Here is a 10,915-nt window from a genome sequence, read left to right as displayed (position 1 = left end):
CAGTTCCTGAAGTCCAGAAATTTGACAAGGGAGTACTGCATATACAACCCCCTTTTGTGCCTCCAGTGGCACTGTGGGATCTCAACGTAGTCCTGGGATTCCTCAAATCACGTTGGTTTAAACCGCTCAAATCTGTGGATTTGAAATATCTCACATGGAAAGTGACCATGATGTTGGCCCTGGCCTCGGCCAGGCGAGTGTCAGAATTGGCGGCTTTGTCTCACAAAAGCCCATATCTGATTGTCCATTCGGACAGGGCAGAGCTGCGGACTCGTCCCCAGTTTCTCCCTAAGGTGGTGTCAGCGTTTCATCTGAACCAGCTTATTGTGGTACCTGCGGCTACTAGAGACTTGGAGGACTCCAAGTTGCTAGATGTTGTCAGGGCCCTGAAAATATAGATTTCCAGGACGGCTGGAGTCAGGAAAACTGACTTGCTGTTATCCTGTATGCACCCAAAAAACTGGGTGCTCTTGCTTCTAAGCAGACGATTGCTAGTTGAATGTGTAGTACAATTCAGCTTGCACATTCTGTGGCAGGACTGCCACAGCCAAAATATATAAATGCCCATTCCACAAGGAAGGTGGGCTCATCTTGGGCGACTGCCCGAGGGGTCTCGGCTTTACAACTTTGCCGAGCTGCTACTTGGTCAGGGGCACACCCTGGCTGAGGAGGACCTGGAGTTCTCTCACTCGCTGCTGCAGAGTCATCCGCACTCTCCCACCCGTTTGGGAGCTTTGGTATAATCCCCATGGTCCTGACGGAGTCCCCAGCATCCACTTAGGACGTCAGAGAAAATAAGATTTTACTTACCGATAAATCTATTTCTCGTAGTCCGTAGTGGATGCTGGGCGCCCATCCCAAGTGCGGATTGTCTGCAATACTTGTACATAGTTATTGTTACAAAAAAATCGGGTTGTTATTGTTGTGAGCCGTCTGTTCAGAGGCTCCTACGTTTGTCATACTGTTAACTGGGTTTAGATCACAAGTTATACGGTGTGATTGGTGTGGCTGGTATGAGTCTTACCCGGGATTCAATATCCTTCCTTATTGTGTACGCTCGTCCGGGCACAGTATCCTAACTGAGGCTTGGAGGAGGGTCATGGGGGGAGGAGCCAGTACACACCACCTGATCCTAAAGCTTTAGTTTTGTGCCCTGTCTCCTGCGGAGCCGCTAATCCCCATGGTCCTGACGGAGTCCCCAGCATCCACTACGGACTACGAGAAATAGATTTATCGGTAAGTAAAATCTTATTATTTGGAAAAAAAGTAAACTGTGCCTACCTGTCATCCTGTGCTTCCGATTGTCCACACGGTATATGTTTAAGTTGCCAGTTGTCGGGATCCCGGCGTTCAGGATAGCGACACCCGAATCCGGACAGCTGGCCATGCCGGCAGCTGGAATTCCCGGCCAAACAGGACTATTCCCACGCTTAGTTGTCCACAACACCCATAGAGTGGGAACCTGCGGTGAGCGCAGCGAGCCACCAAGCTCACAGCATGGTGAGCGCAGTGAGCCCATGAGGGGACTCTTTACACTTGCTCTGCTGCCGGCATACTGTTGGCCAGGATGCCGTTGTCGGTATACTGACGCCATGCATCTAGGCCACCGGTAAATCATACCGAACCCGTCCACATATTTCATGATTGGCAGCCACTGGCACTGGTTTTGCTTATAAATAATTTGATTAGGTCCTGAACCACCAACCTGTGGCACCCCAGGGTGCGTAGGCACACAGTTTGGGAACCTCTCAATTACATGCGTAATGTAAGTGCACCATGTTGTCCGTCACATCGCAACATCGGATGTGATGAGCACAAAATCGGCTATGTATCGTATAGTATATACCTATCTTTAGAGTGAGATGGTAAGTAGATATTGTATTAGATATAATGTAACATTTAATTGTATATACTCAATATAAATAAATGAAATAAATATATAAAATTGTATTAAATAGTAATATATCTGCTCAGTTAATCTCAGAGAGAGACATAAATATCAGAGATAATTAAATATTCTGCACTAAGTAGACCCTTAATAAGATGGTGAAATATCTAAGTGCCTTATAGGGTAGATGCTAGAATCAAGTGGGCTAAAGGACCTCTGATGTCATGGGGAGGCAGGCTTGGGCTGGCCCACAGGGGTACAGGGGAAACCACCGGTGGGCCCCGCTGCCTGGGGGCCCACCTCCTGCTCTAAGGATCAGGTTCCAGACTGTGCACTTGAATTATTCATTATACATATGTTACCTTATACTGGAATATGGTATATTTTCTACAGTGCATTGCTGTTATTAATCTGGTACATTATCATGCATGCAGCAGCTGAATTTACTGTATATACTTATGAAGGGGCCCAGATGTTGCACTCTCTAATGGTTAGTCAAGCCAATGATGTGGCAGGCCACACCCCCTCTGTGGACTAGCCACACCCCTAAACATGGCCCCCTACCACTGCATTTTCCCGCTGGGCCCTATATGCCCCAGTCCGACACTGGGGGAAGGAGCTAGGATAGCAGGATAATACTTTTAAATATCCACACCCCCAACCACTCCCTTCTAGTAACCCGGTGGCGAGCGAATTGGAGTGGAGGGAGCCACCGAGCCTGAAGCGTTTTGGGTACCCTGTTCAGAGCTTGCTCCTCCCCCTGGTGACATCAGAGGTCCTTTCCCCAACTTGGTTTTAGCCATAACCAGGCCGGGGACCTGACTGGAATACTGTATTTAATACTTTACGTTTTATGTGGGATTGGGAAAATTACATACACGCCTGTAGAAATGTGTGTTATGAGTGTAACAAAAACAATGTTGAAGTTCATTCAGCTTTGTTCATGTCAAAATAGTAATGTATGGGGTCACCGAATAGGATTACGCTGACAGGAAGGCTGAAAAATGTATTTTTCCTGTTAGGAAATGCTTAGTAGGTGGCAGTGCTGGACAGGGGGCGCCTGCTCCACCCTCTAGCTATCCGGCCGGGATGGGAAGCCAGTCTAGTCTGATGACACCAGTCAGAGGGAGAGCATCTGACCTCGGCGCCAGCACACAGCTGCCTCTCGGGGAGACAGACTTCCCTCTCACACCCCGTCCCAGCGCTGCTGATACATAGTAGGGGGACCCAGGTGGAAGCAGCTCAGCCAGGGGGTAATGACTGGATATACCCGCACGCTGTCAGATCAGACACCGCTTACTGATTGCTGACTCTTGGACTGTGATGCTACAGTGGGCAGAGCTATACACTTATCTGCCCTATGCTAATCAGCGCTGCTGCTGCTGCAGGTGATAAAGCTGCCGGCTGTAGTACAGGAGAGGCTTTTCTCTCTCCACTCTGCCTGCATATACCACTCAGCCTGGGGATTACTATATGACCGCTGCTGCTGAACTTCAGCATGAGAACTAAGGCAGACAAGTCCCCTTTGAAAGGTAGGTTCTTCTATAGGCTGCAACTCTGGGACCTATATAATGACCTTCTGCTTTTAGAAGAGTATACAAGTTATGGGGCCAGTACTGCTGTGCACTGGCTCTGACCCCCAGATTGGGCACTATATATTGGAAGATACACACATATATAGAGAGAGAGATAATATGTGTGTGTTGGTGGTATTACTCAGACAGGGGACCTTATACTAATGTTCTCAGTGGCTTGTAGACGAGTTCTATAAGTGAGAGCACGATGGTCTGCATAGAGACCTGATGGAGAGTGGCTTCCGCCAGCCCCATCTCCCCAGCTGTGTGATGTCTGTAATCGTTTTATTGGATTAGCATTGTGTAGGCATTCCGGTGACTGGGCGGAGGTGGCAGCTGATGCTGCTTACAGCTGATTGATATCTGACAGATAACATTTTGGAAACTATATTTACATTTGTTTATTACAGATTGGTTTCCCAGTAAAAATAATTGTTCTTTGTGAGTTGTGTCCAGATTTCCGAGGTCACACACTTGTTCTTCAGACATGTAAGAGATCTTATGTATGGATTAACTATTGTTTATTTAATCAGAGTATCATGACTCTTATCCCAAATCGGTGCATGTTCATGGGATATAGACTTCAGATTTCATTCAATCATATTTATAATCCCAGCGAAAGGCATTATTTGTGGTTTATTAGAATGTAAGACCTAGACTATCTCAGATCACTCTGAAGTCAGTGGGAACATATGAGCGTAATTACTAGGATTTTTGGTTTGTTTTTTATTTTCAAATTTGTTTAAATGTCGATACTTTATTTTCAGAAACTGTTTATATTTAAAATGACTTCTAGCGCCCCCTGGTGGTTGCCTGGTGCATTCCTGCAGCAGCAGGCTCTCACTGTACCCATAGCGGTGCTAGAAGCTGGAGGCCGCTTATTGCCCGCCGTGTGCTCGGTGCCTGCTGGAGCCGGGGCACATGTACTGCAGACACTACTGCGGCTGTACTATGCAATGATAGGCAGCGTTATATAGTCACGGGAACACGGCGTCACAGCCGCACACACAGTAACCGAACAGCTGATCCGCATGTGACAGGAGCGCTGTGCAGCCAGAGCCTCAGGCAGAGGGTTGGCAGCCCCGTCTCCCCTGTGCACACCCCCCGCAGGGACTCCCTCAGCTCACTCAGTGTGACGTCCATGGGAGAGACATGTGCTGTGCGGGGGAGAGGAGGAGTGGGAGCCGGGCTGCGTTGGAGGGACACCTGCTGTGTGAGCGGGGAAGCACCGTCTGCCTCATAGTACTATGAGGGAGCCGCTGTGTGGGTGATGATGATAATACAGCTGCCCCCCTGTACCCGCTGCTGCCGGCATAGCACCCTCAAGTGAACATGACTAGTAGTGTAGATGCAAAAAAAACTTCTTATCAAGAACAGGCGCTCAATAGTTGCTGCACCAAGCAGCTGCTAAGAGACCAGGAAAGTCACTCCTGAAGATATACAGAAAATTGAGAAATAGGCAGCGCTGCAAATGAAGTGATTGGAATGAACTTTAAAATGTATTCCAATCACTTCATTTGCAGCGCTGCCTATTTTTCCATTTTTTGTATGACTAGTAGTGTGTGTGTGTTGCATCGCTTGGGTGTCATTGCTGCGCTGTGACGGGTCAGTGTGCACTGTGCAGCAGCGGTGTATATCACACAGTGTGCAGTTACCGGGGCCCCTCAACATTGTATATTACACAGTATACAGCGTGCAGTCACCGGGGCCCCTATACATTGTATATCACACAGCATACAGGGTGCATCAGGCGCTGCAGACATTAGTGTGCATTATGCACTGCCGCACGATAGGGATGAGCTGTGAGCAGCTAGTGGAAGACGGAGCTCAGGTAGCGGAGACACGTGCCCTGCACCCAGGCTGACTGCTGCTAGCGGTGCCCGCTCCCCTCCTGGGTACAGGATGCCCGGTGACGGCGGCTGCACTCGGTCAATCAGTACTGTACATAAAGTTCTACCACCTCCTCACCCTCCCTCAGTCTGACTCCGAAGGAGAAGACAGCGAGGCCCCGCCCTTTTTTACGTCAGTGAACGGACGAGGGGCGGAGCCGGGCGAGGCGCCGGCAGACTGACCCCGGCCAGATCTGGTCGCCCTGATCCTGTGCCAGCCTTGTCGCTGGCTGCCAGCCCCGCCCACCAGCTCATCCCCTATATAAGCCCTGTTCTGCGCCGCTGACTCAGTAGACGCTGCCTGTGCTGCTGGAGCTGTAGGATCCAATTTACTTGGTGGATTATTATCCCGGCAGTCACGGATTTATTATTATACCCAGAGCTACTATGACAGTAAAGACAGACTCCGCACCCACCGCGCTGACTTACTCTAAAATGAGGGGCATGGTAGCAATACTCATCGGTGAGTGGCTGGAGCTCCTATCCCTGTCTGTGTGCGGGATCTAACCGGGGATGCTTGCTGGGTGCTGGGGACAGATGCTGCGAATACTGAGTACTGAGCGCTTCTGTGTTATGTTTTACAGCTTTCATGAAACAGAGGAGGATGGGACTCAATGACTTCATTCAGAAGATCTCCACCAACAGCTACGCCTGCAAGCAGTAAGTGCTATTACTGGATCCTGTATGTTTAAATGTAAATCACTTTTAGCTGAGTTGTGTTGGGAGTACAGTACTATATGAATATCGCTACTGATGTAATCATTACCCAGGGTATCATTCGTGTTCTATGCAGTCTGCAGTGACACCTGTAGATAAGTGCGCTGTACATGTCAGACAGGGCTCCTAGTGCATTTTATAAAAGTCTAGGAAGAAATGTAAAGTCTGATTGCACAGTGAGAACTACTCACTAAGTTAGCGTTGTGGGCAAAAGCTAGTGTAAGATGAAATGATTAATATAGCTGTAGTCTGTGTAGTACATAGCTGCCCTTTACTGGTGAATGTTGTGGTCTCTCTGTGGTGGTAATGGTTTGTTTTTTCCTCCTATTTCAGTCCTGAAGTGCAATCTATCTTGAATATTTCTCAAGCTCAAGAGCCAGAATTACTGAATGGAAATTCCTCTCCCCCAGTAAGTACCCATAATGGCTGTAGATAAGATCTTATTTAACATTTTTTTTATTTTATTTTTTTCTAGCTGCAATATGTCCTTTAACTGACTAAGGGGTCTATTTACTAAGCCTTTGATGGAGATAAAGTCCCAGCCAATCAGCTCCTAACTACCATGTAACAGGCTGGGTTTGGAAAATGGCAGTTAGTAGTTGATTGGTTGGTGCTTTATCTCCAGTGACTTTATCTCCATCCAAGGCTTAATAAATAGACACCTAAATGTAAATGCACAAGGAGCTTTTAAAAGTATGTGCATATGATCTGCAACTGCATTATACTGTATCTGGCCTGCTAAATATAATACATGGATTCTAGGGCAGAGCTATATTAAGTGGATGCCCAGAGCCCTCTGCTCTCAGAAGGCTCCCTGTCACTTGTCTGTTTCCTGCAGCACTGTCGCCAGTATAATAGGGAGTGGGACTGGCTTAAGTGGCCTGGGTTTCTTAAAGTTTTCATCTAGTAACTTTAAATTGTTATTGTTGTGCAGCCTATTGCAACTTCAGTAACTGAATTGTTTGTTTTGTTTTTTTCCTCCTCCAGCCAAGCCCATCCCAACAAATCAACCTTGGTCCTTCATCAAACCCACAAGCAAAGCCATCTGACTTTCAGTTCTTAAAAATCATTGGGAAGGGAAGCTTTGGAAAAGTACTTTTAGCGAGACACAAAGCCGATGAGAAATTCTACGCAGTTAAAGTCTTACAGAAGAAAGCAATTCTCAAGAAAAAAGAGGTAATTATGCTATGCATGTCTTTGTTTCTCCCAATGACTAATACAGGCCTTTCTGAAATCTGTTTTTCCTATGTAATGCATTCTGCCCAGTATATCAGACTTTCAACATTATAATACTAACCGCAATATTCTTCATTTTAGGAGAAACACATAATGTCTGAACGTAACGTACTGTTAAAAAATGTGAAACATCCTTTCCTGGTTGGGCTCCACTTCTCTTTCCAGACGGCCAGCAGATTATACTTTATTCTGGATTACATCAATGGTGGAGAGGTAAGAAGACATTCCATGGAGCAAATTAAACATAACATTGCCATCTGTTTTATTATGGAGAAATCAAGTTAGGAACTAGAAAGTAACTTTATTTAGCATTTCCTTGAAGGCTGCCAAGGTTTAAGATTCTGCTGATAAACTAGTGATTTCCAGCCATTGTTTTACTTGCGGTGCATGCCGTTACTAATGGATTGTGTTTTACACAGCTGTTAGCATTTTTTTTTTTTTAAATACATCTTTATTTCTGTTTTCCCCTGCAGCTATTCTACCATCTCCAGAGAGAACGTTGCTTCCTGGAACCTCGAGCTCGATTCTATGCAGCTGAAATTGCCAGTGCACTGGGATACTTGCATTCTCTGAATATTGTTTATAGGTAAGCTCTATAGCAATGCGTGTATTTTAAAGCATATTGTGGTATTACCAGTTATATACCAACAAAGGTATAGCCTTTCACTCAGACCTACTCCATAACATTCAGAATAAGACAAGTCCCACAGTCCCTAAGACTTCCTACCAGCCCAAGTTTCTGTAATGTCAGGGTAGGTTGGTAAACCTGGCGCAGGCTATTGTGTGAACAACGCATGTTGGAATGAAAACCACTAGTTGTCTTTTGCCACTTCATGGTTGAGAGCTGATGCAATAGCATTTTTGATACCGCAAATATCTTACGTAAATCTGCGTTTTTCTTTGCAGAGACTTGAAACCTGAAAACATATTACTGGATTCACAAGGACACATTGTTCTAACTGATTTTGGACTTTGTAAAGAGAACATTGAGCCCAATGGCACAACCTCTACTTTCTGTGGCACACCTGAGGTATGTCTTTTTTTTATGTATTTGTATCTTATTTTCTTCATTCTCCTGGACTGTACCTGTACCAGGAGACTGGACTGTACCTGTACCACCCCTGTATGACTTGCCACACTCTCTAATAGGCTCTGTTTTTGTTTTTTGGTACAGTACCTTGCACCAGAAGTTCTTCACAAACAGCCATATGACAGGACTGTTGACTGGTGGTGTTTAGGAGCAGTTTTGTACGAGATGCTGTATGGCCTGGTAAGTAACCAAATAATACAAAACTGCATTGTTTAAGTGATTAATTGGAGTTTAAAGTCAATGTTGTGGTGTTTGCCATCCATTTAAAATTATTTATTTTTTCCCACAGCCACCATTTTACAGCCGAAACACAGCAGAAATGTATGATAACATCTTGAATAAACCACTACAGCTGAAACCAAACATAACCAACTCAGCCAGAAACCTTCTAGAAGGTCTTCTGCAGAAAGATCGGACTAAAAGAATTGGTGCAAAGAATGACTTTGTAAGTATACATTCCCACACTGAGCTTATACTCGAACACGTGTCTAATTACTTTTGATTGGTTGGTCTAATCCAATTCCTCTTTTGCTGACAGATGGAGATTAAGAACCACATCTTTTTCACTCCAATTAACTGGGATGATCTCATCAATAAGAAGATTACCCCTCCTTTTAACCCAAATGTGGTAAGTGTTAGGCATTATAACGACATTTTCTATTTTTAATGTTTATGGAGTAACCTAGATGAGCTTGTTTTCTTATTAATTTAGCTGTAAATCACAATGTTTCTAGTTCTGTAAAGAATTGCATACTATGTTCCTACTGTACTAATAAAAGTAGGAACTATACTTAATAGTCTGGCAGAACAAGGATTTATACATATTCCTAGCTGTCCATTATATTGCTGTTTAAGCCTGGAAACAAATACAAAACAATTGACAGGCAGAGCTGTAATTGCCTCAGGTTGGCAAATGTTGTGGTAGCATGGCACAAACCTAGCTGGAATGCTCTTGTAGTGTGACCCTCATTTGCAAGTGCATATTCTGATCTTTCCTTGTCACCTTTTTTTTTTCAGAGTGGCCCAAGTGATTTGCAACACTTTGATCCTGAATTCACAGAAGAACCAGTTCCGAATTCAATTGGTCAGTCACCTGACAGCATCCTCATAACAGCCAGCATTAAGGAGGCAGCAGAAGCTTTTATGGGCTTCTCCTATGCACCACCTATGGAATCTTTCCTTTGAGTAATGCTCTTTTATTGTGGCCATTATCAGTCAAGTCACTTTGATCGAGGGTTTTTTTTTCCTAAGAAGAAAAAAAAAAAGTATTGCACATCCTTCATGACAGCATCACAGCCTTAATTTCAATACCACCAGTTTTTCTGGAAGAACGCACAGTGGAGCTTAGTCAACGAGGGAAAAGTGACTTTAATATGGGCAAGGCAGTGAGTTACTCACAGCTAGTGTCTAAAGAACCAGATCTGCAAGTGTGAATGCAGGTCCTAGACTTTGTACACCGACAGAGGAATATACAGTATGAAGAGTGGAGACGAAGAGGCATCGGAGTTTATTTGTGTAGTATGTTTTTGTTTTTCAACGTGCCTTTCTCAATTCAGAGATCCAGTGTAGTCTGAGAATTGTCCACAAGAGATGGAGGTTCTTGGGTGTGGCGACTCTGGTTTCACAAGTGAACAATGGTATGAGTGTGATGATTATCACAGTATAACTGTGGCTGTCTCACACCTTAATGTGACACTAATTCTGGGGCATTATACCTTTTTTCTTCCATATGTGGAAGCTAAATGTAATGTAAATCTTGTTTTGTTTAGATAGTACTAACTAAGTGTAATGCCATTGGCTTGCAGAGATCTTTGTTTATTAATGCTTGAAGTAAAAGCATTGCTGCTATTCAGATTTCTATTTTTAGAAATGGTTTTATGGACCAAAATGCCCCACATTTAGTTGTTCAAAGCTGTAATATGTGGTTTAAAATACATTATTTATGTTATTTTTTGACATTCCTGACCATCTTTGTGTATATTGTACATAAACAAGAGCTGTATATTTAAACTGACAGATGTACTTCTAAGAGATAAACATAATGCCAATGTACTGTAATTAAGAGAAATGTATCTTTTGTGACCAAACCTAAGGGTTTGCAATAAAATGTTAAAAACTTATCTGCAGCTTTTCTATATTTGTCTGAAAAAAGGAGTCAAGTTCAAGAGAAAACGTACACTGTAGCAATAACCTGTTTAGACCTCCGCTATTTTGCAGTCAAATCATGAATTAGAAGTTTTACGAGAACTTGATCACAATAAAATTATTCTGCAACTTCTAGCAACCAGTTACTTGTTGACAATATTGTTCCTAGTACAGTTGACGACCCTGCAATGTAATTGTAAAGTGCAACGGAATATGCTGCGCTATAAAAGAAACTGTTAATAATAATAATAATAATAATGTCCGGTTGCTGAGGGTTACTAGTACTGATATTGCTGTGCAACTAATTTACAAGTGTCCCTTTATGGCTCCTGGCTCTCATCTGGTATATACAGAGTGTTTAGTGCCCCTTATGGGA

The 10,915-nt window shown here is 44.2% G+C and overlaps 1 protein-coding gene across 2 annotated transcripts; it reads left to right on the top strand.

The window, feature by feature from the left end:
- Nucleotides 1–2,989: 2,989 nt before the first annotated feature.
- On the top strand, nucleotides 2,990–10,514 carry LOC134909941 (serine/threonine-protein kinase Sgk1). Of its 2 annotated transcripts, none has more exons than XM_063917371.1 (11): nucleotides 2,990–3,420; nucleotides 5,936–6,011; nucleotides 6,402–6,477; nucleotides 7,056–7,244; nucleotides 7,386–7,517; nucleotides 7,778–7,890; nucleotides 8,211–8,334; nucleotides 8,479–8,574; nucleotides 8,684–8,839; nucleotides 8,933–9,022; nucleotides 9,412–10,514. In XM_063917371.1, the coding sequence occupies exons 1-11, from the start codon at nucleotides 3,387–3,389 to the stop codon at nucleotides 9,577–9,579; spliced, it is 1,254 nt and encodes a 417-aa protein (XP_063773441.1). In that variant the 5' UTR covers nucleotides 2,990–3,386; the 3' UTR covers nucleotides 9,580–10,514. The 2 variants fall into 2 exon arrangements, with proteins under 2 accessions (XP_063773441.1, XP_063773440.1); XM_063917370.1 differs by lacking the exon at nucleotides 2,990–3,420 and adding an exon at nucleotides 5,634–5,814.
- The last annotated feature ends 401 nt before the right edge of the window (nucleotides 10,515–10,915 follow it).

This window comes from Pseudophryne corroboree, chromosome 4 (genome assembly GCF_028390025.1).
Source record: "Pseudophryne corroboree isolate aPseCor3 chromosome 4, aPseCor3.hap2, whole genome shotgun sequence".
NCBI lineage: Eukaryota > Metazoa > Chordata > Amphibia > Anura > Myobatrachidae > Pseudophryne > Pseudophryne corroboree.
The sequence above is the reverse complement of the archived record's forward strand: the minus strand, read 5'-3'. Positions and strand labels throughout refer to the sequence as shown.